Source organism: Amyelois transitella, chromosome 3 (assembly GCF_032362555.1).
Source record: "Amyelois transitella isolate CPQ chromosome 3, ilAmyTran1.1, whole genome shotgun sequence".
NCBI lineage: Eukaryota > Metazoa > Arthropoda > Insecta > Lepidoptera > Pyralidae > Amyelois > Amyelois transitella.
This window is the reverse complement of record NC_083506.1, coordinates 10,371,575-10,389,115: the sequence shown is the minus strand read 5'-3', so window position 1 is coordinate 10,389,115 and position 17,541 is coordinate 10,371,575. Positions and strand designations below refer to the sequence as shown.

General features: G+C 37.0%; 2 protein-coding genes across 2 annotated transcripts; one reads left to right on the top strand and one right to left on the bottom strand.

Moving 5' to 3' along the window:
• The first annotated feature begins 22 nt into the window (after window positions 1-22).
• LOC106129809 (intraflagellar transport protein 74 homolog) lies at window positions 23-6,037 on the top strand. The gene is made up of 11 exons (XM_060951684.1): window positions 23-155; window positions 763-889; window positions 1,202-1,439; window positions 1,693-1,889; window positions 2,302-2,478; window positions 2,927-3,052; window positions 3,380-3,481; window positions 3,954-4,259; window positions 4,556-4,670; window positions 5,044-5,153; window positions 5,825-6,037. Exons 1-11 carry the CDS (start codon window positions 43-45, stop codon window positions 6,035-6,037), a joined length of 1,824 nt encoding a protein of 607 aa, XP_060807667.1. The 5' UTR covers window positions 23-42.
• A 410-nt stretch (window positions 6,038-6,447) lies between these two features.
• On the bottom strand, window positions 6,448-16,509 carry LOC106129841 (leucine-rich PPR motif-containing protein, mitochondrial). Its single transcript, XM_060948017.1, has 16 exons — window positions 16,318-16,509; window positions 15,904-16,230; window positions 15,140-15,296; window positions 14,342-14,451; window positions 13,857-14,088; window positions 12,868-13,074; window positions 12,311-12,524; window positions 11,520-11,732; window positions 10,888-11,108; window positions 10,374-10,550; window positions 9,884-10,042; window positions 9,386-9,600; window positions 9,097-9,270; window positions 8,370-8,589; window positions 7,263-7,485; window positions 6,448-7,007 (listed from the first exon to the last, which is right to left on the bottom strand). Exons 1-16 carry the CDS (start codon window positions 16,440-16,442, stop codon window positions 6,823-6,825), a joined length of 3,159 nt encoding a protein of 1,052 aa, XP_060804000.1. The 5' UTR covers window positions 16,443-16,509; the 3' UTR covers window positions 6,448-6,822.
• Window positions 16,510-17,541: the final 1,032 nt, after the last annotated feature.

Genomic DNA, 17,541 nt, shown 5'->3' with positions numbered 1-17,541 from the left:
TTATTCTTGACCCATATTAAAAGTGAAAAATACTTGTTTAATATGGATTTTTCCGAGGACGTAGCACACGTGGGCAGCGGGGTGAGGCGGGCGGACAGGCCAGTCTCGAGAAGGGGATTTCGCGAATACACCAATAGTAGTTCTGCTGTGTCTAGGTAGGTAGGTATTTCTAGCACTTAAAGATAGTTGTGCTTCAAATTATGCTGAAATATCATACTGTGACCTCATATAAATAGTGGGATGTAGTGTAATGAAGCGAGTGTATTCAATGAATAGCCATCAGCACCGGCTTATGGACTGGAGTGGATACCTATGTAGTGTGAAAAGTGTGAGAATTTGTTCATTGTGTTTTTGCCAATGGTTACAACTTATCGCATCACTGGTTTTTTACTGGTTTGATATTTCTTCACGATACTATCGATTAAATTATTCTTACTTTTAGTTGATTTACTTACAGCTACTTATAAGTGCTTTTTGCAATGCAAAATAGTTTCTATTTTCGGATCTCGGTTATCTGATAGCCGAAACGATCCGAAATCTGTTCTACTGAATGCCGCCGTTGGTGTAGGTGTACTTGTCTATTAAAAAGATACCTTACCCTTCGAATTTACATGTAATGCACATGGATCTTTTTCTTTGCCGTTGACTGTACCTATCTTTAATATTGGTAAGCACAGAAATTACATCTATATTTTGTCGGTAAAGGTTTGTGGAGAATACTTGATCAAATTGAGAGATTAGCCATACTTCTTTTGAATTCAGAAACGGCAACATGAGACCGACTTCAGCGTACCGCGGGGGCACAGCTTCTCGGCTGTCCACGGCTGGGTTCGGCCCAGCACCGCCTACTGCTAGCCGGCAGCAGACAGCAATGACTGGCTTCTCTATGGTAAGTAGTACGGTAGTTTACAAAAAAATCAGTTTGCACGGTGTTGAGATCTTTTAAAAGAGCACTGCACTCAGTGTCAAAAAATTCAGCCCGTGATTTTGCTCTTTTCAGAAGAGATAAAATTATATTTGTCAATTCATTTTCTTATAGCATAATTATAATAGATAACAAGAGAATGAGCTTAATTTTTATTAAAAGTGACAGGTCTATCAACAGCTCTGACACCTTTTTATCTAGCCTGTGAGGAATGAATACGAGACAATAATGCGCACATTAAGGTATGTTCAGGGTGACCTTTCCTTAACGTTTCAGATCGACAGACCAATAACCCAACAAGGCATATCAGGGTTACGTACTGGCACAGCCCGAGGATTCCGTACTCGGCAGCTCCAAGATAAGAGGTACTGGGAGGAGGTCATGCAGGTCAAGATTAGAGAGATGAAGGCAGAAATAGCGAGACTTAATGAGAAGGCAGATGCGGGGGAAAGGGAGAGGTCGGCGAAGAAACATTACGAGAAGCGGGTTAGGGAATTGGCTCAAGAATTGACTGGTAATAAAATGTAACGATATATCAGCTGATAAGAGATAAGTCAATTAAGGGAATACTTATAAACTAAGGATGGGCAAGCATCCTGTCACTAACTCTGAAACTTACTTCCATAATAGCCAAAATAAAACGTGGCCTTTAAAGAGTCTTGAGTGTGTTTGAAGGAAGGAACTGAAAATAAAAGTAGTTACTTGTAAATTATATCATGTAATGTGTTCAATAAATGATAATCATGAAAATTGGCAAATTATTTCAGATCTGCAAGGTCGTTTAGCTGACTACAACACAGCTATTCGCATCGCCAACGGCGAAGCGTCAAAACAGTCAGTGGACGAACAAACCAGGGAATTGGAAGCTAGTAATAGGAAACTTCAGGAAGAGGTGGAAGCGGTGTTCCTGGAAAAGCAGAGGAAGGAGAACCAATTGAGGCAACTGAGGGAACAGATGGATAAGGTATTCTTTCTTACAAACTGTTGTTTAGGTACTTCATTATTCTCGGCCTTATTAAAGAGGGTTTTAGATACCCGGCTGGCCTCAGTAACTTAGTTGCACTAGATTAATCAGTTCAGTGCGCCATAATGATTTCTCTAGAAGACGTAGTGATTATAAAGTGCTAGGCACAATCTGATTCTGTCGTGCATTAAGAAAAGAAGATATGGTTTACAAATTTGAGCTGTATCTAAGCAAAGGACATAGATACGTTTTTAAAGAAAAAAATAGGGCCTTTCGAAAGGAATTTCTCTAGAAATAAATAGTGCCCTTGTACTAAATTTCTCCTTAGTCTAAGTCTAGACATATATTTTTTAGGCATGTAGATACATAAATTTATACTTATATATGTAAAAAAAAACCTTTTCCACTCCAGGAACAATCAACAATATCCAAAATACTATCAGAAATGACACCAGAACAAAAAGATCAGTTTAACGAACTAAAAGCTACAGCAGCGGCTTTGAGAGAAGACGTGGAGCAGGCCAGGAATCAAGTGGATCATCTGAACAGGGAGAAGGAGGAGTTTAGCAAGGAGATTTCTGGATCACAGGTAATTTAACTTAAGTATATTAGCATGAAGTTAAGAAGAAATACTACTATTTTTTGGCTTTTGTTCACAACTCAAAACAACACAGCATTGAAGAAATTAAGATAATCTATAACTGACATTTGAAGCCGAAATATTCAAAACAACATAGTGTATGTACTAACTTGACTTACATCCACAAAAGATAAATTAGAAACAGTGGTAAATAAAAAAATATACAAATAATCTTAGTAGAAAAGAGAACAGCCTCCAATCGATATCCACCTTTTATGAAGTCGATTAAATTTCTAAAACCTTTTCCTAATTGTAACAAACACTTTCCTTTAAAACCTCATCAAATTGATTTAGCGAGATAATCGCGGCCATATACATACATACATACTCACAAACAGTACAAACTGAGAACCATCTTTTTTCAAGGTGGTTAAAAATGTAATAATAAATGTTTCAGATAAAAGTCCATCTTTTGGAGCTGCATCGTCGTCTGGCAACAACTGAGGAGAAGCGTGACAACCTGAGGAACGAGCTGAACAACAAACTGAACCCGCAAGAGGAGAGGGAGAAATTATTGGTTCAAGCAAGTCATTGGCTTTGATTTTTTTGTCGTCAATTTGAATTGTCATTCGTTGCGTTCTCTTTATTACCTATGAACCACATGTCACTGGCCACATGTTCTGGGTTTGATTTTGAGGGAAAGGGCTGATCAATGAGGGAAAAATGAGGCCGACTTGGATCGACTTACTTCTTATAATTTATTTATGAATAGTATTTAGTATTATCGTTGAGTTAGAATCCATTAAGTCTCGAACTTTGATGCTACCACAATCAATGCGATTTGCGCCGCCGTATATATAGGTAAATACATACATTTATTAACCTGCTTATTTCTGCGTATTATTTTTAGGTTCGTGAAGATAACGCCGCCATAGCATCTTTAGACAGCAATGCAGCAAGCATCAAAGAGCAGATCCGTAAAGTTCAAGAACTCATTGAACAGGCTGAACAAGTAAGCATAATCTGTGAAAAAATAGCACAGCTTGACAAAAAAAATCGTTCGTTACAGCGGGAGATGATGCCTATGATGAAACCTGCCCTTGTAGCATGGCACTATCGCTGTTTAGCTTTTTATTATGATGTTAAACGGGACAGCAATAGATTATCTCGTGATATAAACAGGGGCTGGGGTCCGCCTGCAACACGGTACGGTTCCCGTCTGATGGCCATTATAACCATGACCTAGCTTGTTTCACGGGCTAGTGCAAGTGATAATACCTTGTAGCCTCTTACAACAGCGGATTACGGAGAACGTCAGGTTCCGACGATGTAGAAAGAGGTCTTGTCTAATGAGGGATAGGGTTTTTTCATTTATCATCATCATTAATCATGTATTACACTATCACCGGTTACAAGGAAATCACAAAACTAATCCTCGCAACACAGCACTTGGAGGGACTTAATTAAACTTATCATATTCGCAGGATTTAGAAGAAGGCAACTCTGAACGTCATCAGAAATACCGTGAACTGAAGAAAAGAGAAGAAACTATGGACGCATTCATGTCCACTTATGAGGAAAGTTTGAAAAAAGAACAAGAAAAAATTGATCAGTTGGAGAAAGACGTCGTATTTGCATTGGAACATAGCAGTTCTAATATCGACATGGATTTAAGTGAGATCGACAATTTGAAACAAAAAGAAGGCTATACTTCTAATTACGATGATAATAAGAGATCTGTTGAGACTCTTACCAATGATTATGAAAGGTTCCAGAGTAATTTGAAAAAGGTTTGTATAACCCGTTTCAAAAGAGAAACGAATCTAAATGGCGGCCAAAATCATGACCTCTCACTTGCACACTATTGCCGCCTTTACACATTACATACACGGCAGTACTTTTTCTACTAACTTTTGTTTCAAGTGGTGAATAACTTTGTCCTTACGACACAGTTTTTCTTTTTCAAATTCTTACATATTGTTTTTATGTAAAGAAATTTTTTTTTATGTTTTCGATAAAAAATATTTTCACTAAATAAACCCTATTTTTGGTGAACTTACGATAAAATTCTCACTTTTGATAACAGGTGGAGGCAACGCGGGAACGCCTAGCAACAGAACTGCAAACTTTGCCAGAGAAGACGAGGGTCATGCAGGAAGAGCTTGTCACACTTTCCAACTTAGAAAAATTGAGAGAAGAAGGTTAGAATGATAATTTGAAGATTTCCTTTGTCGCATATTAGATTACCAGTAAAAGAATGTTTTAAATTTTTCTGTTCCCTTTAGGTTTTTTTATACGCTGAAATACATATAGGTACTGAAAGGCCAGTACTACAGTCCAATAATGTTAATTTTGAATAAAATTTATTTGACTAAGTAGTCACTTGGTGGATCCCATTACATGATAAAGAATCACTACCTATATATGTATTATAAAGTTGTAATCTCGGAAAGTTGTGAACGAATTTTGTGCTTGTTTGAAATATTGGAAAGGGTTTTCTGAGGGAGGTTTATATCTATACATGTTACTCGGGATGAGTCACTACTTACTAATAAAGTTTTAATTCAATTACAGGTGAAGAAAGAAAGAAAGAGTTGGAAACGGAGCTGAAAGTTTTAAAAGAGAAATTGACACCAACTGAGAGCGCTGTCTTGGAAGCAATTAACAAACTCAAGAAATTGCAGGTACTCATATAAGTTTATGGCTTACATCCAATAACAAGTAGTCATCTCTTTAAGTACTGAAATAAAGATCCTATACATACATACAGTCACGTCTATATCCTTTGCGGGAAAGATAGAGTCAACAGTCTGCAAAAAAAAATTGAAAAGCCACGTTCAGCTGTATGGCTTTATGATAGAATTGAGATTCAAATAGTGACAGTTTGCTAGCCTATCGTCTACAAGAGAAATACGAGTACCAAGTTTATAAGCATATCCCTTACTCGCCTTTTACGAATATCCAATACCTCTGAATTTTTATAGGTGCCTATTATTAGGGACTTATATTTGAGTTTAAAATATTGTACAATCTGTTATAATAATTTCTGTAAATATAATCACTCGACTAACACTAGCAACCTGGCTTGAAGATGCATCAAATAGCACACAAACCAGGAAGCTGCTTTACACAAGTGATAAACAAACTCAGAGTAACAACAAATAAAATAAATAAAAAAACCAATGACTCTACAAACCCTTAATTATATGCGCTACCTATATCACGGTGGGACCGTTGTACTCGCTTGCAATATATAGTATAGTATATAGTCAATAGGGGATTTTCAATTCTTGATTCTTGAGTAAGTTATTATTAGTTCTGATTTACCAATTATTAACAATAATTTTATCCACAGGAAAATTTGGAAGGCAATGAAATGTATGCAAAATTGAATAGTCTAGAAGAGCAGTTGGCGCAATTGGAGAGCAGGAAAGCTGTGCTGGAAGAGGATATAGCTTCTATAACCCTGAAGGCTGATTACGAACCCCTCAAGAAGCAGGCGATGGAAGTATTAGCGGCCTTGAACAGAAAGATTATTGAAGACTTGGACAGCTCTAAATCTTATTAACTCTGCGTATTTTAAAAAGATTAATATATACAGGGAACAACTTTGTAGTGTTCTATCAATAGCCCTTTTATTTGATGCCCGTATGTATTTAGGGAGTCGTAACAAAATATATGGAAACGGAGAAAAGATGAATGGAGCTTTCTCCACTAAATTCCACCGACAAGATTTAGCTCTTAAATAGAACAATAAGAAGAAACATGCATAGGAACATTAAAAATACGACCGAATTGAGGACCTCCTCATTTTTTGAAGTCGGTTAAATAATAAAGCTAATCCGATATTTTCTGGCGGTGGCCATCATGAATTGATTTCTATCGAACAGCTTAAATCAGGGTCGGGTTCATCCGTTCGAGAGCTACAAAGCAACACACAGAACCGGCAAACTTTTTCGTCAGGGGTTAAAATTAAAATAAAATTGTCAACAAAGTTTAATTAACGGACAATGATACAATAATTTAATATCACAGATTTTGTCACTACAAGCTACTCTTATAATTTAAAATAATAAAAATATATAACACAACGCACAAACAATTATCTCAGCATAGCGAGAAGTCAAAAAGAATTTTAGTACTATTGGTAAAATCCGCGGCAGAGCACGACAATTTTTTTTATGTCTTATTACATAAAGTGCTACTGAAATAATACATATTTTTATTAATTGTGAGAACATGCACATTTATATAACTTTGCCTGTACAACACATAACTCTATGAGCATCACAGAAATTTGATCCTTCATCAATTACGTTTTCCAACTAACAGCTAACCAAATTACTGTTGATATTATACGTCTCTGGCAACAGATTTTTTAGATTCACTGATCAAAATTGATAATTCCGATGGTATGGGAGTATTGTTGGCTTTGAGGAGCGCGCATAAATTCCTTATAAACTTCTGTGAAGGCAAAACGTCCGCCTCTTGCATCTTGTTGAAGAGGGATAGTGCGCCGGCGCAGTTGTCTTCACGTTCTGAAAATAAAGACATGCTAATGAGTCTAATGATATGAACTTACCTTAAGATACACAACAAAAGCTAAAGAGAAATATGAAATTTGACATGCGCGTTTTTTTGCGTCGCTTTTACCCACTGATTTGACCTGCGCGTTGATATGTGTCGCCATCGTGAAATTTGGATACAATCATCTTATAAACATTTTAACCAATACTGGAAAATTTTGCCAACAACACACTATAGAATTAAAAAATAAATGCATCGATACTCACGGTGTATACTCAGTATCATTTCGTATATTTCCTCAGCGTCGACATGCCTAAGGTCGCGTACACACTGAGCTATATTTTCAAGCGCTTGCGCTTTCTTCTCGTCGGCGAATCTCTCGCAGCGGCGCAGGAGTGCGTCCGGATGGAATTTCACGGTCGGGTCTAGGAACATTTTGCGTAAAGTCTTCGTGTAACCGACTTCGGCTAATGCTGATATCAGAGTTAACTGAAAACAAGAAACACATATGTTTTGAGTATTTTTTAAAAATCTCCTTATGTATCCCATCTTACCCGATTTCTTGTACATAAAATATAACAATAGTTTTAACAATTGATTTGTCCATTATGTTCATCATTCATCACTCATAGTCATCGCACAGGGAGGGCCCCTTAAAAAATACTCCTCTCTACACATTCCACTGTTTCTATTACTGAAGTGTATGTATACCTACCCAGAAAAGTCTGAATCATAACGTGACATGGAGATCGAACCCGGAATCTTACGACCCAAAGGCAAGCACTTCGCTGCGCTACACTAACACTGACCGTTGAAAAATGTATTTACGTAACTAGCTTTAAACTCAACATGAACATTTCAAAGGCTTTACGGTGAGGCACAAAAAAGACAGATTAGCACAACAACAATTCATACATATAATAACGATCTTATCCCTCACGAGGTAGACAGAACCAACGGTCTTGAAAAGACTGAAAGGCCACGTTTAACTGTATGGCGTTATAATAGAATTACCTAAGATTCAAATAGTGACACGTTACTAGCGTATCGCCTAAGAGATAGAATCCCAAGTTTATAAGCCTTTCCTCAAAATACTGACAACAAAGTTAATATTTCCCTTGACTGACTTTTACAATCAGCACGGGAAGAGAAGCTGGCACACGCTGTTTTTTTTTCGCTACCTATTTTCCTATATTGTTACGCTTTAACGCCTTAACCACTGAACCGATTTTGATGTAAGAACATTGATTACTTTTTATTGCGAAAAAAGGGAGAGGAGGGGTCTAAAGCGGGGATGAAAGCTAGCTGCTTTTACGGCGAACAAAGTCGCGGGCAACAGCGAGAAGTCTATAAAAAAAAAAGGATTTTCTTACCTGCGCATCACCAGCGCCATGCACCTGCCGATCAACACTCAGCACATTCTGAGCCAGTTTATTCAATCTTCCATTATTCTTCTCATTAGTTATGAAGTTATCTTCTGAACCAGCGCCCATAGCGCGCAATATGGCGCATAGCAATTCGTGTTTCAGCGGCGTGCTGTTGTATTTTTTCGCTATGTGCGCGAATTCGTTCACCGCCTCTTGAATGTTGCCACTGTAAAAAAAATGATTTCCTTCCTAACTTCACGTGAAAATTAAAGATGGCCGCTTTAAATCAGCTAATAAGTTGCAATAAATAAATAGGCCCACTATGAGTATTTATTGATAATTGATATTTAATAGCATATTTTTTGTGATGTCTTCTGTCTCATTTTGTGAGCGAAAAATCTTGTCTTCCTCATTCTCTACATACATACTCACGTCTTTATTCCTTACGTTGTAGACAGAGCCAACAGTATCGAAAGTAGGTACATACGCATTGAGAGATATTATATTCGTTTTTTTACAATTTTGAAAGACTGATAGGCCACGTTCAGCTGTTTGGCTTAATGATATAATTGAGACTCACATAGTGACAGGTTGCTGGCCCATCGCCTAAAAGAAGAATCGCAAGTTAATGGGGTACTATTCTTTTTTTTTTTGGTGACGGTACCCACACAGCACACTTAAAAAAAATTAGCTAATAACTAAGATTTGTTCGAAGGTAATTAAAACTACTTACTTTTTCAGGTGTACTCTTATAAGTGGCCCCAGTATGACGTTACTGGCCTTACAATATCGCAATGAGGTTAGAAGTTCGAACATTTTTCTCGTCTCTATATGCGAACCTTGGGCTGCGGTGGCGTCTAGCAGTCTCCAACAATTCATTTGTATACCACGACCTCCAACAACATGCCTGGAAAAATATTAAAAGAATGTTTCAGATCTGGATTTCATCTCCGGTCAAGTTAAAATAGAAAACAATATTTTACTGGCTCTCATAAAAAAAAGTGTTTATATGAAAATCTTACCTTTTCTTCGATTGTTCGTTGATCAATTCAATAGCTTGTTGAATCTTATTCCTATAAACCATCAGTGTCGCCAAATCTATTATCTTGTACTCGTCCAGAATGAAGTTAGGCGTGGTTTTGTTCAAGTCTGCAAGAGCTATCTCCGCTTGTTCCAACTCTCCTAACTTCACGTGTAAGTCAAAGATGGCCGCTTTCATACCAGCTGATAGGAATACCTGTAGAAAATTATTATATTATTTAAAAGTTTTAATTGGAATATAAAACGGATGCCAGATGAGGTATTCTCTCTACGGAACGAAACCTTGAATTTTTCCGTACATTCTCTCTCTCTCTCTCTCTTTCTAATTGGTGTAATTAGACAAAGAGACAGACGAGAACGCAAAATCTATAACTTTTTATTTTTTTATTTGAAAAATAAGGAAATATAATAAGTCATTCGAGGGCATTTTTTACTTGAATATTTTATTGTCAAGTCCGCTTTCCAAAGGCTTTACTCACCCCTTCTCTCTGGCACCGTTCCGCAATCTGCTTGGCCGCTTGTAAGTTCCCCTCTCGACAGTAACACTGCAACAACTTTCTGAGAACCCCTCGTGTGTTCATACCTTTTGCTTCTAACTCGTTCAAGTGAGCACGGAGTGACGCTTCGTCCATATGTTTCTAAAAAAATTTACATTGAGATAATTCGTTCCGAAAAGTAATATTTGTTTTACACTTGATACCTATAGAACGATATATCTTCAAATACTTATACTGAATTTTCGATTGAAAGACATGAGAAACTGAAGTAAAACGGCTGAGGACGCAAATGGGAAAGCGACCCGGAAATAAAAACACCGAAAATTTACTCTTTTTATCCGGCTCGAAGGACCTTTAACGAAAGTTCAATGTATAATGAGTATAGTAGTAGTATAGTCTAGACTAGCAAATAAGGAAATATATTCTATATCATCGGTTTAAATACAGATATTAAATTTATTTATTTTCTTACCGGGTGTGGCATCTGTTGTACAAACAGTTCTCCGTCATCCACGATTCTATCGTCCGATATAGCAATAAGTTCGTTTCTAATGGATTCGGCGATGGTCTTGTTGTATTTATCAGGTATTCTACTGACGCAGAAGTCTACCGCAGCAGTAGATATCTTGAGTTTTCGTTTTGATATCACCTGGAATAAATATTGAAAAGACTTCTACATGAAAAAGAGCCGCGCATTAACGGGTACATTTTTGCGCGATTCTTCGATAACTCGTGTCATGTAGTTCCTATTACTATGACACTTTATTATTTTATATTAGGACCACTCCATCTCTGTCCGATGGATCTCATAAAAGGCAACTAAGGGATAGGCTGGCAATCTGTCACTATTTGAATCTCAATTACATCTTTACATCATAAAGCTGAACATGAATGGCAAGCAGGCCATGTTCAGACTTTATGGGATTGCTGGCTCCGTCTACCCCGTAAGTGATAAAGACATGATTGTTTGTATGAGATACACTTACATTGACCAGTTTCTTGAAGTCAGAAATATCCTCTTGAACTTTCTTATGTTGCATAAACACACACAGGAACCGGCCTACCCAATCTTTACTTCTATCTGATGCCTTGCCTAATATGTCTTCTAGTATATGTACCGTGCACACATCGTCTGAACTTGTCAGATAACCTTTAAGCAGTGGTTTTAAGAGCTTTTCGCCGTCTACTTTCCCTTTGAATAGCTCGCCTGGAATTGTAAAGAATATTGTTTTGTTAAATAAATAAGAGTGGGCCTAAGATTTTATTGAAATAAACAGTTCTATACTAGTCCGACAAGTTATGTTTAGTTCAGTTTCCAAATCAAATACAAATTGTATTCATATCTAAATAGCTATTACGCGAAAAACCCGTCGTTAAGAGTGTATCGATGTAGAAGAAAAATATAAGTACGCAAGTTTGGATATGGATAACATTTAACAAATGAACTAACTGTAAAATAAAGATTAATACAAATATATGATAATTTTAACATCTATCAGAGACTCAAGCTATACCTATTTTACAAAAGACTGTGTAGTATTATTTCGCTGTTCCCTAGATAGGAAAATATATAAGTACTTACATTTAAAAGTAAATACTTAAATATATATTCACTTACATATTTCGCTCGCGGCCCTGACTTGCCCCGTGTTCAGTAACGTCTCCATCATAGGCGTCAAGACCGAGCTGATCGGAAGACCCGCTTCTTGGAACTTCTTCATCAGGTTTTGAGGTGACGTGAAACTGACGTACGGCAGCGCGTAGTTCATTATCGTCTCGTAATCCGGTTTTACGTCCATCGACAGCATTGTTGATAGGGTGTTCATTATGCCTGAAAAAAATATCATAGTTAATGAAGTTGAATAAAAATTATTTACTTTATTGCAGAACTTTCTATCGCAGGAATTTATAAAGCTTTCCGTGTCTGTTTTTGACAATGCGTTAATTTATTTCATGTACATGACCCTGACTGTCTTACTGTCTGACTGAGAAAAATAGGATGTTATTATAAGCTTCACGCGTGAAGCTTATAATAACATCCTATTTTTCTCCCCATACTCTTAGTTCTGTAACAGCACCAGCCAGAATTAGTGCGTTCTGAGTAACAACCCGTGCTGCTTCATACGCATGAACATGTCCAGGGCTAGAGGGATTTCCCCTGCTGTAAGCGGCTTTTGACGCATTCTGTCTGACTGTCTGTTTGTCAGTCTAGCTGACTGTCTGCCAGTCTTACTATCTGTCCGACTGTCTGCCTCTCTAACTGCCTGCTTGTCTGACTGTCTGCCTTTCTTACTGTCTGCCTGTCGAACTGGCTAACAGTCTGTCTGACTGTCTGCCTTTCTTACTATCTGCCTGTCTGACTGGTTAACTGTCTGCCTGATTGTGAAACTTATTATAATATCATCCTACCTTTCTCCCCATAGCTCTTAGAGTTCTGTAACAGCACCGGCCAGAAGTAGTGCGGTCTGAGAGGCAACCCTAGCTGCTTCATCCGCATGAACATGTCCAGGGCTAGAGGCACCTTCCCCTGCTGTAAAGCGGCTTCTGAAGCGTTTTGTATTGCAATGGGGTTACGCCCGGATGCCATGAGTTCTTGAGTTATAAGTCCTATGATGCTGGATGGCTAAAATCATAATTGTTGGTTTAATAAATGCTGTCCATATCTCTTGCGGGGAAGACAGAGCCAACAGTCCCGAAAAGACTGATAGGCCATATTCAGCTGTTTGGCTAAATGAAAGAATTGAGATTCAAACAGTAAAAGGTTGCTAGCCCATCGCCTAAAAAAAGAATCCATGGGAATCCATGGGAAAGAGGTGGGAGTGGACCTATTATTTTTTAGTGTTAGTCCTATTTTTGATTAGTGCCGGGCACGGTATGCAATTTCCAAAAAATACTATGTGAACAAAAAATCCTTCTTCACATAAAATTCACGAATTTCAAGCAAAGACAAAATAATATCAACTTACAATGGAAGCCTTGACACAATCCCTGACGAGACTCCTCCCGTGCAATCCCTTGTCATCCTTCGGGCCAAAGGACGGTAACGGTAGACATTTGTAAATCTCCAATGCTGCTATTGGATGGTTCTGGTATACCAATGTAGTGGATACACTCTGCATGTAGGGAGATATCGAAGGAGTCTTCAGTGTCTCCTCGGGTAGGTATCGGAGTATCTGTGGAATATAAAATTGGTATACATATAATCACTTCTATATCCCCTGCGTGGTATAGGGAACCAACAGTTTTGTAAAGACTGATTGGCCATGTTCGGCTTAATGATAGAATTGAGATCCAAATAGTGAAAAGTTGTTAGCCCATCGGCTATAAGAAGAATCCCATATTTATATGCTGATTCCTTAGTCGCATAATATATTTTTTGTCAGATACTTATAATATTACCACTATTATAACTTACACCTCCGCGGAAATCAAATATGGCGCGAAAACATTTGAGCCTATCAGAGTGTGCAATTAAAACTCGCGAACTGAAATGTCCGCTGTTGAAATGAGCGAGATAGCAGGAGACATATTGTTTTTAGATTTCAAGATTGATATACTTGTAAAAAGGTCGTTATTTAATTAAGCTTTCCTTGTGTTTGATTTGGCGGTAGGTTGCGCTATTCCGCGCCGTCGGATATTGCCTAAGTGACTTATAAAAATGGTTGTACTGAACACAAATTACCAATTAGAAAGAAGAATCTTAAGTTTACTAAAACTATTTAACTTGAGATTCTTCTATTAGGCGATGGACTAGCAACCTTTCACTATTTGAACCTCAATTCTATGATAAAGCCAACAGCTGAGCGTGGCCTATCAGGCTCTTTCTACCCCGCAAAGGATATAGACGTGATTATATGTATGTATACAGTTAACAGAAGAGGTATTGAAAAACACATAGGGGTATATAAAAATCGGATGATTGATATACATAGTCAATACTTAAGAATTCCTATACCTTAGGAATAGTCTCGTACAATCCGAACTCAGCCGCAGTCTTCACAATCTCCATTATATGTGCCTCTTCAAACTTCACCCCACTTCTGACGCCCTTGTCCAACTCGTTGAACATATGCGCTGGCTGTTTATTACAGGCCAACGCTCGGACCACGGCCGTGTATGTGTCAACAGTGGTTTCGAATTTGAGAGACTTCATCATGGATAAAACTTCTTGGATGTTGTTCACGTTTCTGTAATTTATTTATTTATACCTTATCGTGCATAATAAAATTTGTATGGTACAATATTTATCCGAGCGACATAGTACTCTTTAATCAAGGATATAAAAACCAATAAATAAAATAAAAAAAATAAAATAAGGTTCTGCTTATTTCTAAAGAAATCTCTTCCAGCAGACCTTTCTTATAACAGAAAATAAAACAGTATAGAAACTAGTTCTGACATGTATTGACTTCTAATATGCAAACAAATTGACATACTCACCCTGCTTTTCCTTGACAAATGATCAGTGAGTTGAATATGCTCTCTGTGGCTGGCAAACCTTGCGCCTTCATATTGGATATAACTTCTGTAGCTTGATTCAGATCTCCGGCCTGAAATGTAAAAAAATATCAAAAATTGATTAAGATCTGAATATAAGTACTTCAAGTCTAAAGACTAGTTCTTGGTCAATAAGAGTCGCAATTTCTCATCCTAGTCTTATCCCTAAAATATGATATCCAAGTGGGTGTCAACGTTATTTTAACTATTTTCTATTCCTTTCTTTCCTGATCCCCATCCACACTGAACAGGGGAATAGAACAGAATAGAAAATATTTCAGAGTGGATCACATCAGATAAAACTTATATGTAATAATAATGAAGAGCAGATCAATGTGGGTGATCAAACAGGAATAACTCATCAATAAAATTAATTACTTCTCTTTCTCTAGATTACATCAGAGCTATGTGAGACTGTGGATAATGTAAGAGGTGCCTAAAAAGAAATAAACAATTTCAATTAGCCCAACAACCATGATCCAAAAATTGGCCAGGTAAATTATGTAAGGACATCAGACAGGAGTTTCAAACTCCTTTAGTTATAACAATGAAATAAATAAATCCATACAACTGAATGTGGCCATTTAGTCTTTATGAGAGTTTTAGTTCTGTCTTTAAGGGATAAATAATATAAATACCTATGTATGTAAATAATAAAAAAGTGGTAGAGTGGCCCTCTACTTAATGATTGCTGTCTTAGTGAGATCAACATAATTCCTATTATCAAAAGATTTAACTTACCTCCCCAAGAGCTCTTAAAATTAGTTCATAAGTGGTGATATTAGGTGCAACCGGATGCATTTGGCTGATGAAACTACTGGCTGTCAGTGTCCTCTTATTGGCGATGTACACCCTTAGTAACTCGTTGTAGTGAGCCACTTCAAATTTCGTGTGAGTCCTGGAAAGTTTAATGTTGTGAGCAAAAATAACAATAAAATAGTTTGATGCTGGAAGCTCTGATACTACTCCAAACTGTGAACATCGTGAGGACACCTTCACATTCAGGCAACTAGATGTTGCCATGATCCAGTATGGGTAAGGTTCCCCTGCAAAGGTTGTGGAGGTAATATAGAAGAAGCTTTGAATAAAAACCTGCCTCACCCAATCAAGAATCTTAGTCAAAAGATGCACCCTGGCTCCTATCCAGAGAGTATATGTAACTATGAATTAAGAAGAAAACTACATGCTGGATGCAGTTTGGTATGATAAATCCTAAATCTAATACAACTTATTAAAGAGTACACTGTACCAATCATATTGCATAATAGAATTGAAAAAAGTGAACCAAAATTATCCAGGGATTGCTGCAAGAGTAAAGATGAAATCTCTTCCTAACCATACAGGAAAGAGGAATCACACATACACATAACCACACTTCTATCCATGAGGGATAGAAAAAGACAACATCTTTCCTCTTTCTATGATCAATAACTATGTATTTTGTTTTAACCACAAACTTAATAAATCTTTTCATACAAACTTATTGGTTATACTAGTTTATTTACTTTAAAATATTCCAAAGTTGTTCAACAAGAGCCATTCTCGCCGCTGGTGCCTCATCTGGCAACAATTCACCACAGCATCTGATCAACAAGAGGCCTTGTTTTGAACTTGAAAACCTTAGATCTTTCACTTTGTTCATGACTCTCATAAGATCATTCTTATAAACCCTATTTTTCTGGTGTATGTCACTCGAAAGTCCAGCTATAAGTTTTTCCAATAAGTCTTGTGAATTTTTTGGTTCCTTATAAACAGTCGAATATCGCGCTACATTCTCTCTTGCTTTTATAGCATTAATGTTTTGCTTACATTTTCTGATGTATAAAATTGATCTGGAAAAATGAAATAAACATATCTGTTTAAAGAAAAAACATCAAGACAAATAAATAAAATTAGAAATCAGCCAAGATCTTTCTAACCTTACGGAATCATAATTTTCACAAGAACCTGGTACAGTTGAATAATTGGCACTGGTGAGAAAATTTTTGCAGGCAAGAATTCTTGCACACTTTTGTATTTTTGTGCATTGTCGCGTTAGAAACATTTTAAAATTTTAAATCACACCGAAATACACATATATTCACGGACCAAAACAAGTGTTCATTTCAATGATTTTGACGTTTTTATGCAAAAGTTAGACTGAGTAACTTTGACATTTGAAGTAATTACAAATGTCAAGTCGAAACCAAAGAAATGGTCAAAGCAAAGACATAAATATTAACCACATTCTGTTATGTTATATCTAGGAAATGCTGAAATGATTCTGTTTCGGTTCGGGCACCTCTCCAAAATCGTGAGGATGCAACCGGGACTAAAGCCAGAAGGAAGAAAAATTGGGTATATGACAGAACCGAGAATATTTTGTGGACTCCCAGTTATCACGGCTGATAGCTACTATTCCACCAAACAGATATCCCTAGCATGAATAGATTAAATATTACGACATTTTGTTTATTAATACAAGCTTTTAATTTTGATTTTTATATCATAAATAGTTGCATCGTATTCTATACGTTTTCGATAAACTGGATAAAAAGACGAAAATATAGCAGTGACAACTTCTGTATGAAATGATAATTTAGGAACTTTAAATTATGATTGCAATGCAATTTTGCAAATGAACACATTTTGGTTCATAATTTGATGAAAAAGTGTCGTATTCTGCAGTGTCTTGTTAATATAATAATAAATTCTTTTGTTTGTCAAATAAATAAAACTTATCTTTACAAAAGTGTAACATGCCGGTTTATTTAGAACGACTAGTCGATCATTTTTCAAATTTGCCGTTGCTTCACCACTTCCACCTTTCCTATCCTACCTTATCTTTCACTCATAGATAAATTGTATAGAGTCTTATAGTATCGACTTAATTATAAATGTATGTATGGTTTATTTTATACAAAGTGATTATACCGACACAGGAGAAGAACGGCTGTGTCGCAAGACTATGTCCAGCCTAGGTCTTCAGAGTCTAGTCCAGATAATTCATCCGAGCACGTGGCGCTAGTGTAGCGAACTGTCACGAAAAGTCAAAAACGTCAACATCCATGCCTACAACCTACAAATCGTCGTGCAGTTCGTTCGTTCTCTGTTTGCTCCGTTAATTCCGTTCGTTTCGTTTCTTGTCTCGTTGGTGGTCGTGG